Genomic DNA, 21,681 nt, shown 5'->3' with positions numbered 1-21,681 from the left:
CCCCCAGCACTCTGACCCCTCTACACCCCAGATACCCCCCCAGCGCTCTGGCCCCTCTACACCCCAGATATCCCCCCAGCGATCTGACCCCTCTACACCCCAGATACCCCCAGCACTCTGACCCCTCTACACCCCAGATATCCCCCCAGCACTCTGACCCCTCTACACCCCAGATATCCCCCCAGCACTCTGACCCCTCTACACCCCAGATATCCCCCCAGCACTCTGACCTCTCTACACCCCAGATATCCCGCCAGCACTCTGACCCCTCTACACCCCAGATATCCCCCCAGCACTCTGACCCCTCTACACCCCAGATATCTCCCCAGCACTCTGACCCCTCTACACCCCAGATATCCCCCCAGCACTCTGACCCCTCTACACCCCAGATATCCCCCCAGCACTCTGACCCCTCTACACCTCAGATATCCCCCCAGCACTCTGACCCCTCTACACCCCAGATATCCCCCCAGCACTCTGACCCCTCTACACCCCAGATATCCCCCCAGCACTCTGACCCCTCTACAACCCAGATATCCCCCCAGCACTCTGACCCCTCTACACCCCAGATATCCCCCCAGCCCTCTGACCCCTCTACACCCCAGATATCCCCCCAGCACTCTGACCCCTCTACACCCCAGATATCTCCCCAGCACTCTGACCCCTCTACACCCCAGATATCTCCCCAGCACTCTGACCCCTCTACACCCCAGATAACCCCCCAGCACTCTGACCCCTCTACACCCCAGATATCCCCCCAGCACTCTGACCCCTCTACACCCCAGATATCTCCCCAGCACTCTGACCCCTCTACACCCCAGATATCCCCCCAGCACTCTGACCCCTCTACACCCCAGATATCTCCCCAGCACTCTGACCCCTCTACACCCCAGATATCCCCCCAGCACTCTGACCCCTCTACACCCCAGATATCCCCCCAGCACTCTGACCCCTCTACACCTCAGATATCCCCCCAGCACTCTGACCCCTCTACACCCCAGATATCCCCCCAGCACTCTGACCCCTCTACAACCCAGATATCCCCCCAGCACTCTGACCCCTCTACACCCCAGATATCTCCCCAGCACTCTGACCCCTCTACACCCCAGATATCCCCCCAGCACTCTGACCCCTCTACACCCCAGATATCCCCCCAGCACTCTGACCCCTCTACAACCCATATATCCCCCCAGCACTCTGACCCCTCTACACCCCAGATATCCCCCCAGCCCTCTGACCCCTCTACACCCCAGATATCCCCCACAGCACTCTGACCCCTCTACACCCCAGATATCCCCCACAGCACTCTGACCCCTCTACACCCCAGATATCCCCCCAGCACTCTGACCCCTCTACACCCCAGATATCCCCCCAGCACTCTGACCCCTCTACAAACCAGATATCCCCCCAGCACTCTGACCCCTCTACTCCCCAGATATCCCCCCAGCACTCTGACCCCTCTACACCCCAGATATCCCCCCAGCACTCTGACCCCTCTACACCCCAGATATCCCCCCAGCACTCTGACCTCTCTACACCCCAGATATCCCCCCAGCACTCTGACCCCTCTACAAACCAGATACCCCCCAGCACTCTGACCCCTCTACACCCCAGATATCCCCCCAGCACTCTGACCTCTCTACACCCCAGATATCCCCCCAGCACTCTGACCCCTCTACAAACCAGATACCCCCCAGCACTCTGACCCCTCTACACCCCAGATATCCCCCCCAGCACTCTGACCTCTCTACACCCCAGATATCCCCCCAGAACTCTGATCCCCTCTACACCCCAAATATCCCCCTAGTGCTCTGACCCCTCTACACCCCAGATATCCCCCCAGCACTCTGACCTCTCTACACCCCAGATATCCCCCCCAGCACTCTGACCCCTCTACACCCCAGATATCCCCCCCAACACTCTGACACCTCTACACCCCAGATATCCCCCCCAGCACTCTGACCCCTCTACACCCCAGATATCCCCCCAGCACTCTGACCCCTCTACACCCCAGATATCCATCCCCCCAGCACTCTGACCCCTCTACACCTCAGATATCCCCCCAGCACTCTGACCCCTCTACACCCCAGATATCCATCCCCCCAGCACTCTGACCCCTCTACACCCCAAATATCCCCCCAGCACTCTGACCCCTCTACACCCCAAATATCCCCCCAGCACTGTAACCATATACCATAAGATACTCCTTGTATTGTGACCTCACTACATCCCTGATACCTCTAGCACCTGGCGATCGGTCTGAAGTTAGAATCCCATGTCATGTAGATGGATCACTTAGTCAAATGGATCGACGAGAAATACGGAATCACTGGATGGTTTCAGTAAGCAGTGCCCCGTTGGGGGTGAGGAAAACCAGACAAAGGAACCCACAAAAAAATTCCCATCCAAAGAACATTGAAAGAAAATAAAAAATGGGGCCTCCAATAGTGCAGGTCAGAACTGAGTGGGTTTTAATTGATAAAAACCGACATACATAGAATAAAAAGTGATCACAGTTCAAATAAAAAGCAACATGGGGAGTGGTGTACCTGGCCCTACGCGTTTCGTCCGATATGGACTTCTACCGGGGCATCTATCTGCTCCCCCATGTTGCAAAAGAATTGTCAAAGGATCTGCGGGAAAAGGTAGTTGAACTGTATAAAACAGGAAAGGGATATAAAAAGATATCCAAGGAATTGAGAATGCATTAATCAAAAAGTGGAAAATGAGGGGTTCTGGTGAAACCAAACCACGGTCAGGTAGACCAACTAAAATTTCAGCCACAACTGCCAGGAAAATTGTTCAGGATGCAAAGAAATCTCCAATCCAACGTACACTATATTACCAAAAGTTTTGGGACACACACACATGAACTTTGATGGCATCCCAGTCTTAGTCCGTAGGGTTCAATATTGAGTTGGCCCCGCCCTTTGCAGCTATAACAGCTTCACCTCTTTTGGGAAGGCCGTCCACAAGGTTTAGAAGGGTGTCTATATATGGGAGCTGTGGTGGCTCAACGCGATTGGCACTGCGCTGACAAGCCATTCACCTCTGCAGCTAGAGGTTCGGATCCCGGTCTCGGCTTCATGTGAATTGAGTTTGGTGGTCTCAGCCCGGCTCCCGGTGGGTGTGCTATGCAAGGTAAGCCTGTGCTTAGTACGCCCACCCCCCTCCCACAAAAACCACCACACCTACACACGCACTCTAAATTGGGTTAACACACTCACATTGACCACGCGGTCTCTAAAAGAGAGGCGAAGGACTAATGGGGCTGGTTGAGCGGGCTAATCCTCTCACTCCCTTATAGGGAGTCCCTCTGCCCCGTTGGGCTTCAAAGCGGAGCAGGTAGGGCAGGCTGTGTGGGAGGACCCCCTCACACACCCGCCATTGCCACCCGGGGCATGGAGAAAGGTGGCAGATTGCCTCTGGGGGAGGCCTGCCTACTCCCAACTCCTGCAGTCCGGCTCCTCTCTCGAGTACACGCACAAAAATACACTTTAAAAAAAAAAAAAAAAAAAAAAAAAAAAGAAGGGTGTCTATGGGAATGTTTGACCATTTTTCCAGAAGAGCATTTGTGAGGACAGCCACTGGTGGGGTGAGGTCAGGACTCTGTACAGGCCAGTCAAGTTTCTCCACCCCAAATTCGCTCATCCATGTCTTTATGGACCTTGCTTTGTGCACTGGTCCAAATCATTTGATGGAGGGGGGATTACGGTGTGGAGTTGTTTTTCAGGGGTTGGGCATCAGCATACCGTGACATTTCGGACAATTAAAAAAATTCGTAAAATTTGAAAATACAAAAATCCGAAAATAAAAAATGTGAATCGCATTGAAGGTGGTTCAATCAAAATCAATTGGATGAGACTCACCCGAGCCGTCTCCTCGCAATCGCACATCTCAGCTCATCGCGCCGTTGTAGCGCGCAGCAGTGCCATCCAAAGCGTTGTAGCGCGCTGCAGTGACACCCAAAGCGTTGTATTGTGCTGCAGTGCCACCCAAAGCGTTGTAGCGCTCTGCAGTGACACCCAAAGCGTTGTAGCGCTCTGCAGTGCCACCCAAAGCGTTGTAGAGCGCTGCAGTGCCACCCAAAGCGTTGTAGTGCGCTGCAGTGCCACACAAAGAGTTGTAGCATGCTGCAGTGCCACCCAAAGCGTTGTAGCATGCTGCAGTGCCACCCAAAGCGTTGTAGCATGCTGCAGTGCCACCCAAAGCGTTGTAGCGTGCTGCAGTGCCACCCAAAGCGTTGTAGCATGCTGCAGTGCCACCCAAAGCGTTGTAGCATGCTGCAGTGCCACCCAAAGCGTTGTAGCGTGCTGCAGTGCCACCCAAAGCGTTGTAGTGCGCTGCAGTGCCACACAAAGCGTTGTAGTGCACTGCAGTGCCACCCAAAGCGTTGTAGCGCGCTGCAGTGCCACCCAAAGCGTTGTAGCGTGCTGCAGTGCCATCCAAAGCATTGTAGCGCGCTGCAGTGACACCCAAAGCGTTGTAGCATGCTGCAGTGCCACCCAAAGTGTTGTAGCGCTCTGCAGTGCCACCCAAAGCGTTGTAGCATGCTGCAGTGCCACCCAAAGTGTTGTAGCGCTCTGCAGTGCCACCCAAAGCGTTGTAGCGTGCTGCAGTGCCACCCAAAGCATTGTAGCGCGCTGCAGTGCTACCCAAAGTGTTGTAGCGCGCTGCAGTGCCACCCAAAGCGTTGTAGCGCGCTGCAGTGCCACCCAAAGCATTGTAGCGCGCTGCAGTGCCACCCAAAGCGTTGTAGCGCGCTGCAGTGCCACCCAAAGCGTTGTAGCGCGCAGCAGTGCACGCCGGCGCGATGAGCTGGATTTTGATTGAACCGCCTTCAATGCGATTCACATTGACGAGCGACGTAACGCCGCCAAGATGCACACGGGGCCCCTCAACAAGCCAATAAAATGCTTTACGATCCCCGGGACGTTCTCTGTGCGGAATCTCACGCAGCGAGTTATTTTCCTGCAAGGTCTCCTCCTAATCTAATAATGTGAGAAAAGGAGCAGCCATGGCGCCCGGCCCTGAGGACTTATCACTGTATACACAAAAAGTAAAGGTGATAAGACCCCCGCCCCCATAAATAGGACTCCCGCGGCACAACCTGCGCACACACCGCACAACCTGCGCACACACCGCACAACCATGATCTCCCTTCTAGGACTGGCACTGTTGGTTGCTGGAGGTAAGTGAGGATAGAAGACCCCCGTGTATTGTGTGCAGGGATTTCCTCCCACTTCCTGTTTTATTTTTATGGGACAGGAAGTGAAGGGAAATCTCCCTGATGGGACAAAAAAAAAAGATCTGACAGGGTTTATAACCCTCCCTCAACATGCTAATATAAATCTTTTCATTGTATTTCTAATATAGACCCAGTGATGTCATTGTCAGGAGGCACTGACTAGCATTACAGATGGGCACTGGTAGGCCCTGATGAGGAGGCACTAATATGCAGCACTGATAGGTGGCACTGATGGTCACTGATAGGCGGCACTGATGGTCACTGATAGGCGGCACTGATGGTCACTGATACAGTAGGTGGCACTGATGGCCACTGATAGGTGGTACTGATAGTCACTGAGAGGTGGCACTGATAGGCGGCACTGATGGTCACTGATACAGTAGGTGGCACTGATGGTCACTGATAGGTGGTACTGATGGTCACTGAGAGGTGGCACTGATGTGCACTGATAGGTGGCACTGATGGTCACTGAGAGGTGACACTGATGTGCACTGAGAGGTGGCACTGATGTGCACTGATAGGTGGCACTGATGTGCACTGATAGGTGGCACTGATGGTCACTGAGAGGTGGCACTGATGTGCACTGAGAGGTGGCACTGATGTGCACTGATGGTCACTGAGAGGTGGCACTGATGTGCACTGATAGGTGGTACTGATGGTCACTGAGAGGTGGCACTGATGTGCACTGAGAGGTGGCACTGATGTGCACTGATGGTCACTGAGAGGTGGCACTGATGTGCACTGATAGGTGGCACTAATGTGCACTAAGAGCTGGCACTGATGGTCACTGATAGGTGGCACTGATAGGTGGTACTGATGGTCACTGATAGGTGGCACTGATGGTCACTGATGGGTGGCACTGATAGGCAACACTGATAGGTGGCACTGATGTGCACTGATAGATGGTACTGATGGTCACTGATAGGTGGCACTGATGGTCACTGAAAGGTGGCACTGATGGTCACTGATAGGTCGTACTGATGGTCACTGATAGGTGGCACTGATGGTTACTGATAGGTGGTACTGATGGTCACTGATAGGTGGCACTGATGGTTACTGATAGGTGGCACTGATGTGCACTGATAGGTGGCACTGATGGGCACTGATAGGCAGCCCTAATGGGCACTAATAGGCGGCACTGATGTGAACTGATAGTTGGCACTGAGGTCCACTGACAGGCAGCACTAATAGGTGGCACTGATGGTCACTGATAGGTGGCACTGATGGTCACTGATAGGTGGCACTGATGGGAACTGATTGGCATCACTGGTGGGACTGCATTCATAATCACTGCGCTGATTATCAGCACAGACCCCCCGTCAGGAGAGCCGCCTCTGCTCATGCCCCGTCAGTGTGAATAGAGGAATGCCGTTAATGGGACGTCTGAGGCTCTTTACCATGATTGGAGATGCGGTGTGTCGGAACCACGCTCCACACCACCGATCGCCACACTGCGCGTTCCCAGGGGGGTGCACACGAGCGGCTCGTTCTGAAAGGCGTCATATGACATTCAGTCAGAACGGGAGAGCCATCCCCCGCCCATTATTTTGCTATAGGCCGGGCAGGATGTGGTTAAGTAAAAGGGGAGTGGCTTATTCCCCTCATATCTAATTGGAGCAACGCATTCAAAAACTGTGTTTATTTTTTTATTTTGTTTTTTGCCCTGGCAGTAAATTTGTCATATTTTGTCTTCAAGCTTCCAGCTGTGGCGTTTCCACCTACCCGCCGGCTGTAGCGAGGGTGGTGAACGGAGAGGAGGTGGTACCACACAGCTGGCCATGGCAGGTGAGTCACTAAAGAGTTGGCCTTCTTCTTTTTCTTCTTAAAGTCCATCTCAAATCTAAAAACCTTATTTTTTTTAAGTTTTGGATAAAGTATGGGAGGGTTAGAGCCTCTGTCAGCTTTTTCTTGCTAATGTAGGAAAAGGCGAATGTTGGGCACTGGGCTGGATTCTTTTATCTATTGGTTGCAACGCTGTATCATGGCCTAGGCCAACAAGGCCCAGGCCTAGGGCAGCACTTTGCAGGGGGGAGCGGCACGGAAAGAGTCCGCCTGTTAGTGTAGGCAAATTAGTCTAGTGCCCCCCCCCCCACGTGAGAGGAAATCAATGCAAATTAAAGGAATCTATTGCCCCCCCAGGCCCTAAGAACTAGTGTCCCCACTCCCCACTTGACAGGAAAGGGTGGGTCATATTTAAATTAGAAGGTGCACGAGTTTAGTCAGGTTCCACCCCCTACCCACCTCTGAGCAACATCCCTTGGTTCCACTCCCTACGCAACTCTGAGCAACATCCCTTGGTCCCACCTCTGAGCACCGTTCCTTGGTTCCATCCCCTACCCACCTCTGAGCACCGTTCCTTGGTTCCACCCCCTACCCACCTCTGAGCACCGTTCCTTGGTTCCACCCCCTACCCACCTCTGAGCACCGTTCCTTGGTTCCACCCCCTACCCACCTCTGAGCACCGTTCCTTGGTTCCACCCCCTACCCACCTCTGAGCAACATCCCTTGGTTCCACTCCCTACCCATCTCTGAGCAACATGCCTTGGTTCCACCCCCTACCCACCTCTGAGCAACATCCCTTAGTTCCATCCCCTACCCACCTCTGAGCAACATGCCTTGGTTCCACTCCCTACCCATCTCTGAGCAACATGCCTTGGTTCCACCCCCTACCCACCTCTGAGCAACATCCCTTGGTTCCACCCCTACCCACATCTGAGAGCCGTTCCTTGGTTCCACCCCCTCCCCACCTCTGAGCAATATCCCTTGGTTCCACCCCTACCCACCTCTGAGCACCGTTCCTTGGTTACACCCCCTACCCACCTCTGAGCAACATCCCTTAGTTCCACCCCCTACCCACCTCTGAGCAACATCCCTTGGTTCCACTCCCTACCCATCTCTGAGCAACATGCCTTGGTTCCACCCCTACCCACCTCTGAGCAACATCCCTTGGTTCCACCCCCTACCCACCTCTGAGCAACATCCCTTAGTTCCACCCCCTACCCACCTCTGAGCAACATTCCTTAGTTCCACCCCCTACCCACCTCTGAGCAACATTCCTTGGTTCCACTCCCTACCCATCTCTAAACAACATTCCTTGGTTCCACCCCCTACCCACCTCTGAGCAACATCCCTTGGTTCCACCCCTACCCACCTCTGAGCAACATCCCTTGGTTCCACCCCTACCCACCTCTGAGTGCCGTTCCTTGGTTCCACCCCCTACCCACCTCTGAGCAACATCCCCTGGTTCCACCCATACCCACCTCTGAGCACCGTTCCTTGGTTCCACCCCCTACCCACCTCTGAGCAACATCCCTTGGTTCCACCCCCTAACCACATCTGAGCAACATCCCTTGGTTCCACCCCCTACCTACCTCCCAGTACTGCCCCTTTTAGAGAATACAGAACCAAGTATCGTTTTGTGGTGTTAAGTATATTGTATGAAATTTCTTAATGATGACAAGAAAGGCATAAAATAGATCAAGCAACAATGGACACCCCAGTGACAATAGATCCACCCCAGCAACAATGGAATTTCCAACAGCCAGCATCAATAGACCCTCCAGCAGCCAGCAACATTAGACCCCTCCCTTAACAGTATATCCCTCCCAACAATGATTGACCCACCTGCAGCATAAGACCCACCCCTAGCAACAATAATTCCCCCATCAGCAACAGTAGACCCCCCTGCAAAATCAGATCCCCTCTAGCAACAATAGATTCCCTAGTAGCCAACATCAATAGATCCTCCAGCAGCCAGCAACAAAGACCCCTCCCTCAACAGTACATCCTTCCCAGCATGACTGACCCCCCCCAGCAACATAAGACCCATCCTAGCAACCACAGATCCCCCCACGAGCAACAGAAGAACTCCCCAGAAACAATAGGCCCTCTTCCTTCGCAAAAATAGATCCTCTCCAGCAACAATAGGTTCCCCAGCAGCCATCATCAATAGACCCTCCAGCACACCCGACACCCCATGCCATTACATACATTCAGTTCTGGAGGTGCCAAGACTGCTTTGCGCCGCGTTCCCGCTGAAAAAAAGCTCGGTATTTTAATATAATAAACGTTGGATCAACATTTTAGATTTATCATAACAATAATAATAGTCAGAATTTTTTATTTTCTTCCTGTCAGAAGTTATTGCAATAATGATGATAATAATAATAATAATAATAATAATAATAATAATAATAATAATAATAATAATTATAATAAAATATTATTTGTCTTCTTCTGGAACCCAGGTGTCACTGCAGTACATCTATAATGGTGATGGGTATTGGTACCACACCTGTGGTGCAAGCCTCCTCAATAAAAACTGGGTACTGACCGCCGCTCACTGCATCAGGTAGGTGGTCCCCAGGGCCCCGGATGGCAACCCCCTTTTTTTTTACTTTTTTGTTATCTTTTATATATATATATATATATATATATATATATATATATATATATATTTGTTTGTTTGTTTTTGTTAAAGGGCCCAGAGGTCCCAAGGGCCCCAGATGGCAACCCCCCCTTTTTTTTATATATATATATATATATATATATATATATATATATATATATATATTTTAATATATATTTTTTTTTATTAAAGGGCCCAGAGGTCCCCAGGGCCCTGGATGGCTACCCCCCTTTATATATATATATATATATTTTTTTGTAAGGGGTCCGGAGGCCCCCCTTTTTTTCGTCATGCACCCAAAGCCCCCCCAGACCTCAATTTGTGGAGGCAGCACCCCCCCCCCCCGGTTCTCTGCTCCAGGGGGCCCATGCCTAAAGCTGTGTAAGGGGCCCCATAATTCCTGATGGTGGCCCCGCCTATGCCAGCTATTCTTTCCATCTGATTAAGATAGTATTACACCTCAAGTGTATATACACTGTATTACCAATGAGGTCCTTCAAAACGCATTGGTATCTTTATATACAGTATATACTGTATATAAATATATACACACTATTGGCTAGATTCAGGTACGGCGGCGCATCTCTCAGGCGGCGTAGCGTATCATATTTACGCTACGCCGCCGTAAGTCAGAGAGGCAAGTGCTGTATTCACAAAGCACTTGCCTCCTAAGTTACGGCGGCGTAGCGTAAATGGGGCCGGCGTAAGCGCGCCTAATTCAAATGAGGATGAGGGGGGCGTGTTTTATGTAAATGATTCGTGACCCGACGTGATTGACGTTTTTTTACGAACGGCGCATGCGCCGTCCGTGTACATATCCCAGTGTGCATTGCTCCAAAGTACGCTGCGAGGACATATTGGTTTCGACGTGAACGTAAATTACATCCAGCCCTATTCACGGACGACTAACGCAAACGACGTAAAATTTTCAAATTACGACGCGGGAACGACGGCCATACTTAACATTGACTAGGCCAGCTATTTGTTCGACTAACTTTACGCCGGAAAAAGCCTTACGTAAACGACGTAAAAAAATGCGCTGGGCGGACATACTTTTTGAATCGGCGTATCTAGTAATTTACATATTCTACGCCAAACTCGACGGAAGCGCCACCGAGCGGCCAGCGTAAATATTGCACCCTAAGATACGACGGCGTAGGAGACTTACGCCGCTCGTATCTTAGCCTAATTTAAGCGTATCTGGTTTCCAGAATAAGCTTAAATTTAGGACGGCGTAGATTCAGAGTTACAACGGCGTATCTACTGATAAGCCGGCGTAAAGCTTTCTGAATCCAGCTATATATTATTTATACAGACTTGTAATGGTGAATTAAATAGGAACTATGCAATTATAATGCAACACAGTTGCATTTGCACCACTATGCAATTATAATGGCACAGATCTCTCCATACACAGATCTGTGCCATTTTGAGCAAATAGATAAGATTGCTCTAAACAAATGTCGATTTTTTTTTAAAACCATAAACAACACAAAATGTCAACCTGTCTTTGTTTCCCACCAGTTCTTACAATACCTACAGAGTGATGTTGGGAAAACACGACTTTAGCCAGCAGGAACCCGGCCAAAAAACCATCAGTGTCGTCAAACTCATTAATCATCCAAACTGGAACCCTGATTATCTTTCAGGCGGGTAAGTCACACTGAAATTGCATTGTCCTTATCAGGGATTTTTTCTCAGAGAATATGCGCAGGAACTCCCCTTTCTGAGTCTCCGCCCATACCCACCTCCAATCACAGTTCCTTGGTTCCACCCACTACTCACCTCCGATCACCGTTCCTTGGTTCCACCCTCTACCCACCTATGATCACTGTTCCTTGGTTCCATCCACTAATCACCTCCGATCACCATTCCTTGGTTCCACCTCCTACCCACCTCCCATTACTGCTAATTTAGAGAATACAGAACAGAGTATCATTTTTTTTTTTTTTTCCTTAAAGTGTATTTTGTGCGTGTACTCGAGAGAGGAGACGGACTGCAGGAGTTGGGAGTAGGCAGGCCTCCCCCAGAGGCAATCTGCCACCTTTCTCCATGCCCCGGGTGGCAATGGCGGGTGTGTGAGGGGGTCCTCCCACACAGCCCGCCCTACCTGCTCCGCTTTGAAGTTAGTCCTTCGCCTCTCTTTTTTAGAGACCGCGTGGTCAAAGTGCGTGATGTTAACCCAATTTCGAGTGCGTGTAAGTGTGGTGGTTTTTGTGGGAGGGGGGTGGGCGTACTAGGCGCAGGCTTACCTCGCATAGCACACCCACCGGGAGCTGGGCTGAGACCACCAAACTCAATTCACAAGTAGCCGAGACCGGGATCCGAACCCCTAGCTGCAGAGGTGAATGGCTTATCAGCGCAGTGCCAATCGCCGCGTTGAGCCACCGCAGCTCCCAGAACAGAGTATCATTTTGTGTTGACAAGTAATTTGTATGGAATTTGTTAATGATAAAAAGAAAAGCAGCAAAATCTATTTAGTGTAGCCAGTAACAATAGAGCCCCCTCCACCAACAATAGATCCCCCAACACAAATGGACCACCTAAAATCAACCCCCCAGCAGCAATAGACCCCCAGGCGGCAGCAACAGATCTCCCCACAGCCAGCTTTAATAGACTCTCCATCAGTCAGCAACAATAGACCCCGCCCTCAACAGTAGATCTCTTCTAGCAATAACTGACCCCCCAGCAATATAAGACTTATCCCCAGCAACAATAGGTCCCCCTCCAGCAACATTAGACTCCCCACCCTGCAAAAAAAGATCCCCTCCAACTAAAATAGATTCCCCAGCAGCCAGCATCAATAGACCCTGCAGCACACCCCAGCACCCCTTACTATTATATACAGTCAGTGCTGGATGTGCCGGAACTGTGTTCCCCGCTGAAAAAAAGCCCTGGTCCTTATAATAGGATAAGACATTTATTAACCACTTATTAATAAGAAATATAGTAAGAAATTGTTGCCCTATGCTGCTTATAACATGCTGCAAATGAAATGTGACGTTCAAGAGAAAGAACTAATATTTTCTATATGGAATATTTTTTTTAAATGTTCTGTTTCATATATATTTTTAACTGTATGTTACTGCTTATGTTTTAGATTTTCTTATTTTAATACTGACACCTGTGAGTTTAAGGGAACCGTAATGGGCACGTCCAACTAGCCAAATACCTGTGTTATGCGCTAAAAAAAGCCCTGGTCCTTATAATAACATAAAAGATATTTATTAACAAGTTATTAATAAGAAATATAGTAAGAAATTGTTGCCCTATGCTGCTTAAAACATGCTGCAAATGAAATGTGACCTTCAAGAGAAAGAACTAATATTTTCTATATGGAATCAATTTTTTTTTCATGTTCTGTTTCATGTATATTTTTAACTGTATGTTACATGCTTATGTTTCAGATGTTTTTATTTTAATACTGACACCTGTGAGTTTAAGGGAACCGTAATGGGCACTTTCTACTAGCCAAATGCCTGTGTTATACACTAAAAAAAGCCCTGGTCCTTATAATAACATAAAATACATTTATTAACAACTTATTAATAAGAAATATAGTAAGAAATTGTTGCCCTATGCTGCTTATAACATGCTGCAAATGAAATGTGACCTTCAAGAGAAAGAACTAATATTTTCTATATGGAATTAATTTTTTTTTCATGTTCTGTTTCATGTATATTTTTAACTGTATGTTACATGCTTATGTTTTAGATGTTTTTATTTTAATACTGACACCTGTGAGTTTAAGGGAACTGTAATGGGCACGTTCTACTAGCCAAATGCCTGTGTTATACACTAAAAAAAGCCCTGGTCCTTATAATAACATAAAAGACATTTATTAACAACTTATTAATAAGAAATACAGTAAGAAATTGTTGCCCTATGCTGCTTATAACATGCTGCAAATGAAATGTGACCTTCAAGAGAAAGAACTAATATTTTCTATATGGAATCATTTTTTTTTTAATGTTCTGTTTCATTTATATTTTTAACTGTATGTTACTGCTTATGTTTTGGATTTTTTTATTTTAATACTGACACCTGTGAGTTTAAGGGAACCGTAATGGGCACTTCCTACTAGCCACATGCCTAGCATACCAGACATAAATAATTTGTTGAGGTTTAAATGGCTGAAATACAATAAAATGCCTTTTATGCCATGTAATAAGATCTCACATTACCTCTTCCATTGTTTCTTTATAAGAAATGACATTTCTCTGCTGAAGTTGGCTGAACCTGTAGAATTTAGTGATACCATCCAACCTGTCTGTCTGCCTGCTCCTGGCCAAATTCTAGAACAGGACACTGGCTGCTATGTGACAGGATGGGGTAACCTGCAAAGTAAGTAAGAGGTTTTATTGTTTATGAATCATTTTGCCTGCTGAGCTTAAAATAAGGGCACAGTACAGGGGTAATTAGGAGGGCACAGTACAGGGGGAATTGGGAGGGCACAGTACAGGGAGATTTGGGAGGGCACAGTACAGGGGGAATTGGGAGGGCACAGTACAAGGAGAATTGGGAGGGCACAGTACAGGGAGAATTGGGAGGGCACAGTACAGGGAGATTTGGGAGGGCACAGTACAGGGGGAATTGGGAGGGCACAGTACAGGGGGAATTGGGAGGGCACAGTACAGGGAGATTTGGGAGGGCACAGTACAGGGGGAATTGGGAGGGCACAGTACAGGGGGAATTGGGAGGGCACAGTACAGGGGGAATTGGGAGAGCACAGTACAAGGAGAATTGGGAGGGCACAGTACAAGGAGAATTGGGAGGGCACAGTACAGGGGGAATTGGGAGGGCACAGTACAGAGGGAATTGGGAGGGCACAGTACAGGGGGAATTAGTAGGGCATAGTACAGAGGGAATTAGGAGGGCGTAGTACTGGGATAAGGAGATCACAGTACAGTTTATGAAATGTTGCTCGGGACATGGCTTTTCCAGGACAGCTCAGTAGAAAGCATGACTGTCTCGGGACAGTTGGCAAGTATGATGTATTGCAAGATTATCATGGGGCCCCCATGCACCTGGGGCCTTTGGGCAGTGCCCAGGGGTGCCCATGCATTAAAACAACCCTGGCAGAGAGGTCTAAGAGTATGAGTATGGAGTACTGGCCATTGGTTTTAGCAATTAGTAGGTCGTTGGTGAGTTTTAGTAATACAGTTTCAGTGGAATGTTGTGGGCGAAAGACAGACTGTAGGGGGTCGAGAAGGTTGTTGTCAGTGAGGTAGAAACTCATTCGGTCATGGACAAAGCGTTTGATGAGCTTGGAGGCAAAATGGGAGCAGGGAGATGGGTCTTAAGTTATTCAAACAGCTGGGGTCAAGTGAGGGTTTATTAAGTATGGGGGTAACCAGTGCATCGGTATCTGTATAGGTGTGTTTTGTTATGGGGTGTACCTACATGGGGGTGTGTCTTTATGCAATGTATTTGCATGGGGGTTTGTCTATATGGTGGAAATCTTTGTGGGGGTACACAGCCCCCCGAAACTCATCACAAACCTTATTCTCTAGCTAATGGTCCTGCTCCAAACACGCTCCAGCAAGGTCTTCTGCTGGTGGTTGACTACAAAACCTGCTCTAAGCATGACTGGTGGGGAACACTTGTGGACACCAACATGGTCTGTGCTGGAGGAGACGGCATTGTCTCCAGCTGTATGGTATGTTATTTATTACGTTTACAGAGTATATTTCCCACTATCAATTTCTTTAAAGGGGTTGTAGAGGTCCAATGTTTTTCCCTAAACAGCTTCCTTTCCCTTAGTGCAGTCCTCCTTCACTTACCTCATCCTTCCATTTTGCTTTTAAATGTCCTTATTTCTTCTGAGAAATCCTCACTTCCTGTTCTTCTGTCTGTAACTCCACACAGTAATGCGAGGCTTTCTCCCTGGTGTGGAGTGTCGTGCTCGCCCCCTCCCTTGGACCACAGGAGAGTCAGGACGCCCTCTACGTTGCAGATAGAGAAAGGAGCTGTGTGTTAGTGGGCGTCCTGACTCACAAAGGGAGGAGACCAATTGCTGTTCCTCTGTACTGGGAACACACCATCGGTCTCCTCTCACCTGACAGGACGTGGATCTGTGTGTCTTTACACACACAGATCCACGTCCCTTGCTCTGTTACCGGTAATCGCGGGTGCTTGGCTGACTCCGTGGCCAGCGGGCATGCGCATCGCCCCCCCGAGTGACGCGGCGACGTGCGTGCATCTCCTAGATGGCCAGGAGGCCCAGGACGTCATCTGACGCCCGCCCAGGATGGGAGATCCCTCCTGTGGACGTCATATGACTATATGTGGGTAGGGAAAGGAAAGTCCTGAAAAAATGTATGTCCGTGCAAATAAAAAAAAGTATCAGGGACAGTCCTCACTTGTTTTTTAGTGGAGAGGATGAAGAGAATTCAGTAATGTCATTCCTTTCCCTTAGTGGATGGGTTTTCAAAGATCAATTAAAGAAGAAGTAAACCCATCCATAAAACAGTTTCCTTTCCGGCATGTGCCGGAAATGTAACACTACCATTGGTTGTGCTCTCAACCAAACTGTCCAACCGTCCAATGGCTAGTGTCTAAACCAATCACATGTGCAGTTGTAGATTAAACAGAGGCAGGGCCGATCCCAGGGTCACTGGCGCCTGGGTGCAGAAATATTTCTGGCGCCCCCACATGGGCGTCATTATTTTACTAACTCCTCCTCTTTACAAATGTTTCTATGGCAATGACTCAACCACAGAAATGCTCCCCCACGAAGTCTTCATTACCCTGGGATCCTTACATGATCTCTTACCAATAAACAAAATACAGGAAGAGAAGCAGAGTACTTTATTGGGACCTGGAGGGGGGGCCTCTCTGATGGACACAGAGAGGGCTTCTGTTAGAGAGTCTGTTAGATGTTCGGCGCCCCCACCTCTGCAGGTGCCTGGGTGCAATGCACCCTGTGCGCCCTGCCTAGGATCGGCCCTGAACAGAGGCAAAGATGGCAGCTTCCTTGGCTAAAACTGATGGTGGGGGGTTTACTTACACTTTATTGGAAAACCAACACGAAAAATGCGTAGGCTGCCATTGCTGGCCTCTCCTTCTGAAATCACCAGTAACTTTTTAAAGGAAATAAAGCACTGTAATGCATTTGATATATGTACTGATGAAAAGACATGCGTGGACACGCCCTTTTATCTTGCAGGGTGACTCTGGAGGACCCCTGAACTGCAAGAATGCACAAGGTGCCTGGGAGGTCCATGGTGTGGTCAGTTTTGGATCTTCTCTTGGATGTAACTACTACAAGAAGCCCTCTGTCTTTAGCCGCGTCTCCGACTTCAACGACTGGATCAGCACGGTGAGCACCTGATGTCACAGTGTGATATATTCATAAGGCAATTCTAAAAAAAAGAACAAAAATTCCCAGCTCAATTCTCTAACCCAGTGTTTTTCAACTCCAGTCCTCAGGGCACCCCAACAGGTCATGTTTTCAGGATTTCCCTCAGATGAAACGGCTGTGGTAATTACTAAGGCAGTGAAACTGATCAAATCACCTGTGCAAAATAATGGAAAGCTTGAAAACATGACCTGTTGGTGTGCCTTGAGGACTGGAGTTGGGAAACACTGCTCTAACCAGTCTGGAACCAACCAAATTATCTCTTATAATGCCGCTTACACACGATCGGAAATTCCGACAATACATTTATTTTCAGATGGAATTTTGGCTCAAACTTGTGTTGCATACACACGGTCACACCAAATTCCGACCGTCAAGAACATGGTGACGTACAACACTACAACGAGCCAAAAAAATTAAGTTCAATGGGCCAGATCCTCAAAAGGGATACGCCGGCGTATCTACTGTTCCGCCTGCGTATCCCTGTTTCTATCTTTGGAACTGATCCACAGAATCAGTTTCCAAGAGATAGACAGAAGATCCGACATGTGTAAGGGACTTACACTGCCGGATCTTAGGATGCAGTACCGCATCCGCCGCTGGGGGCATTTCGAGTCGAAATGCCGCTTCGGGTATGCAAATTAGCACTTACGGAGATCCTCAAAGCTTTTCAGCTTCGTTTTTTCTCCGTAAGTATTAAGTTGCATGTGTAAAATTAGGGCTGCTTTTACATGGTGTAAACTGTTTACACCTTGTAAAAGTAGACCCTTCTTACCCGCGACGCTGTTATTTTTATTTTTTTTTATATATATTTTTTTTTTTCCCAACGCAACTTTTTTGACCCGGCGCGATTCACGAAGCTCGGCGTAACGTAATTTTGCGCTATGCACGGTAGGAAAATGACGTCACGAGCATGTGCAGTACGTCCGGCGCGGGAGTGCGCCTAATTTAAATGGGACTCGCCCCCATTTGAATAGGAACGCCTTTTGCCAGCGTAACTTAAATGGGAAAAGATAAGTTACGGCGGCTGGCTGTGGATCTGGCCCATAGATTCCGAGCATGCGTCGAATTGATTCCGAGCATGCGTGTCTTTTTTTGCGCGTCGGAAATTGCATACAGACGATCGAAAATTTCCGACAAGAACTTTTCCCATCGTAAAATTTGAGAACCAGCTCTCAAATTTTTGCTGTCGGAAATTCCGACAGAAAAAGTCAGATGGAGCCTACACAGGGTCGGAATTTCCGACCAAAAGCTCACATCGGACTTTTCTTGTCGGAAATTCCGACCGTGTGTACGAGGAATAACAGTTTGTGTTAAAAACAGGGGTTTGGTTGGCACACATTTGCAAACACATGCGTAAGCTGCAGAGCCGCTCCAAAAAAATTCTGCATTGACCATAAATCTGCCCATACACATGTCCAAACTGATAGAGAGAGAGCAAACTTTGAGTTCCATTTTTTGGTTGGAATTGCAAATTAGCTGAAGGCATAAAATGTTGGTTTCAATCAAACACAATAATTACTTAGATGCAGATAACAGAATATGCAATTGAACATGTATTACAAACAGAGCTTTTTTTCCCAGAAAATAGGTGCAGGAACTCAACCACAACCCCGTTCAGATTTCACAAACAGTAGAAGGGTCTTAAAGGGGCATTAAATACCAGGATTGCATAACATACAGAGTGCAGAGTTCAGGGGGGTTACACACAGAGTGCAGAGCTGTCACTTGTGAACACAGAAACCAGCCTTCTGTGTTTACAAGTGATTGCGGTGAGTAGGCACCAAAGGGTCTGAGCCAGAGGTGGTGGAACTGAGTTACCCCAAGTTCCCCCTAAAAAAAAGCCCTGATTACAAATATGTTATTAACCATATTAAAGGAAATAGAGGTTAAGAAATTAGGTTTAAAAATGATTAACAATAATTAAAAGAATTGGCCAGTAATATATGTTGGACAACTTATCAATCCATTAATATATGAAAATGGTAATTATAAGTATAATAAGTGTATATATATTAGTGCTGTCAGTTAAACGCGTTATTAACGGCGTTAACACAAACCCATGTTAACGGCGTAAATTTTTTTATCGCGCGATTAACGTTCGGGGGTTATACCGGGAGGATGATGCCTGCAGCCGCAGACATCATCCCGGTACCGTTGTTTAGAGCGGGCGATGGGCTATCCAAACATAACAACCGATGCGGCTAAAAGCCGCTCGGTTGTTATGCCGGAGGAGCGGGAGGGGACAAACTTTCGCCGCTCTGACCGGGCCTCCCGTCCCACCGGGAGACCCGATCCTCCATCCGCCGCGTTCTGTGTTCAGGCGGAGACTGACACTAAGCCGTAAGCGGCTTTGATTCAGTCTCCGCATTGAAACCACGGAAGCGGCGTCATGACGTCACTTCCGGGTTTCTCGGCTGCCAATGGCGCCGGATTTAAAAAAGTACACAGTATTCAGAATCGCCGTTTTCGGCGATCTGAATACTTTGAAGTGCAAAGGAGGGCTCGGAGGTATTTTAGACCCCGATCCCTCCATAAAGAGTACCTGTCACCACCTATTACTGTCACCAGGGATGTTTACATTCCTTGTGACAGCAATAAAAGTGATCAAAATGTAAAAAAATAAAAAAACACAATTTAATATTATAAAAAAAAAAAAAAAAAATAAGAAAACAAAAAAAAAAAATGTTTTAAAGGGTGAACCTCCTTAATCGCGCGATTAATCGTGAGTTAACTATGACATTAATGCGATTAATCGCGATTAGAAATTTTAATCGCTTGACAGCACTAATATATATATATATATATATAGGGGAGGGGGAGAGGAAGAGAGGGGGAGGGGAAAGGGAAGAGGGAGAGAAGGGGAGGGGAATGGGGAGAGGGAGAGGGGAACGGGGAGAGGGAGAGAGGGGGAGAGGGAGAGAGGGGGAGGGAGAGGGAGAGAGGGGGAGGGAGAGGGAGAGAGGGGGAGAGAGGCAGAGGTTAAGGGAGATGGGGAGAGGGAGAGAGGGGGAGAGGGAGAGAGGGGGGGGAGAGGGAGAGAGGGGGAGGGAGAGGGAGAGAGGGGGAGAGAGGGGGAGAGAGGGGGAGAGAGGCAGAGGTTAAGGGAGATGGGGAGAGGGAGAGAAGGGGAGGGGAAAGGGGAGAGGGAGATAGAGGGAGAGGGAGATAGAGGGAGAGAGGGGAGGGAGAGAGGGGGAGAGGGAGAAAGAGGGAGAGAGGCAGAGGGAAAGGGAGATGGGAAGAGGGGGAGGGGAAAGGGGAGAGGGAGAGGGGAAAGGGGAGAGGGAGATAGAGGAAGAGGGAGAGAGGGGGAGAGAGAGGGAGAGAGGCAGAGGGAAAGGGAGATGGGGAGAGGGGGAGGGGAAAGGGGAGAGGGAGATTGAGTAGGGGGAGGGAGAGAGGCAGAGGGAAAGGGAGATGGGGAGAGGGAGAGAGGGGGAGGGTAAAGGGGAGAGGGAGATAGAGGGAGAGTAGGGGGGAGAGAGGGAGAGAGGGGGATAGAGAGAGGGAGAGAGGCAGAGGGAAAGGGAGATGGGGAGAGGGAGAGAGGGGGAGGGGAAAGGGGAGAGGGAGATAGAGGGAGAGATAGAGGGAGAGAGAGGGGAGGGAGAGAGGGGGAGAGGGAGATAGGGGAGGGGGAGAGAGAGGGAGAGGAAAAGGAAGATGGGGAGAGGGAGAGGGGGAGGGGAAAAAGGAGAGGGAGAGAAGGGGATAGGGAGTGGGAGACACACATATATACACGTATATACATCTGTGCTCATAAGTTTACACACCCTGGCAGAATTTATACATTTTTGCCCATTTTTCAGAGAATATGAATGATAACACAACAACATTTCTCTCACTCATGGTTAGTGTTTGGCTCATTGGTTGAAACCATTTATTATCATTCAACTGTGTTTAATCCTTTTATATCATAATCACAACAGAATCTACCCAAATGACCCTGGTGATTTTGGCCTGATATCATGCACATGAATTGACACAAAGGGGGTTGGATTATCCTGATAATCCAAGACTTTACAGTTGTCACCTGAACAGCGCTAGAGGGGAAATCTCACAATGGGGATGCCGGAGAGAAGATTTTCTGATCACTTTACACAGATTTCCTTCTCTCTCTTGTGCCTATGGGACATAATATGGATTGTATGTACAATTGTGAAACTAATTCTATTTTGCATTTGTTTTTTTCAGACTATTGCATCTAATTAAGTGCATTGCACGAAGCCCTTGGACTGAACTACAGACTATAAAACACCTATAAAAATGTTTAATAAAAAATAAAAAATAAAACAACACCAACTCATGTGTCCTGATTGTGTGGAGATGGTGGCCTATGGTACTACGACTAGGAAAATGGTGACCTTTGACTTTTCAGAGGCTGACAATTAGTTGGATCCATGAAGGTTGATTTACTAAAGGTGACTGGGCTGTTTACTTTCCAAGGAAAGTTGGACTTTGCAGGTTAATGTTCCCTTAGCTTAGTGAATGTGGTGCAAATTATCCAATTACATCCGAGTATTTTTGCTTTAGTTGAGTTTGAAGAAGTCTAAAACGCCCATCCGTGGTCCAATCAGCAGAGACACCCCTTGTCATATGTCTAAGGATAGTTCATAGTCATCTGGTTTAATGGACCATTTCGATGTTTATTAAACCAGACTA

General features: G+C 48.4%; 1 protein-coding gene across 1 annotated transcript; it reads left to right on the top strand.

The window, feature by feature from the left end:
• Positions 1-5,085: 5,085 nt before the first annotated feature.
• Positions 5,086-21,325, top strand: LOC120916259 (chymotrypsin-like elastase family member 2A). The gene is made up of 8 exons (XM_040327133.1): positions 5,086-5,191; positions 6,945-7,033; positions 9,496-9,599; positions 11,181-11,309; positions 13,864-14,000; positions 15,170-15,315; positions 16,825-16,977; positions 21,214-21,325. Exons 1-8 carry the CDS (start codon positions 5,152-5,154, stop codon positions 21,229-21,231), a joined length of 816 nt encoding a protein of 271 aa, XP_040183067.1. The 5' UTR covers positions 5,086-5,151; the 3' UTR covers positions 21,232-21,325.
• The last annotated feature ends 356 nt before the right edge of the window (positions 21,326-21,681 follow it).

This window comes from Rana temporaria, chromosome 10, assembly GCF_905171775.1.
Source record: "Rana temporaria chromosome 10, aRanTem1.1, whole genome shotgun sequence".
In the NCBI taxonomy this organism is placed as follows: Eukaryota; Metazoa; Chordata; class Amphibia; order Anura; family Ranidae; genus Rana; species Rana temporaria.
This window is presented reverse-complemented; position numbering and strand designations above follow the sequence as displayed.

Bases quoted from the DNA above. Each gene is read 5' to 3' on its own strand.
- LOC120916259 (XM_040327133.1), top strand. From the start codon at position 5,152: ATGATCTCCCTTCTAGGACTGGCACTGTTGGTTGCTGGAG. The intron at 7,034-9,495 runs GTGAGTCACTAA...TCTGGAACCCAG, and splicing joins CACACAGCTGGCCATGGCAG to GTGTCACTGCAGTACATCTA. The intron at 14,001-15,169 runs GTAAGTAAGAGG...CTTATTCTCTAG, and splicing joins AGGATGGGGTAACCTGCAAA to CTAATGGTCCTGCTCCAAAC.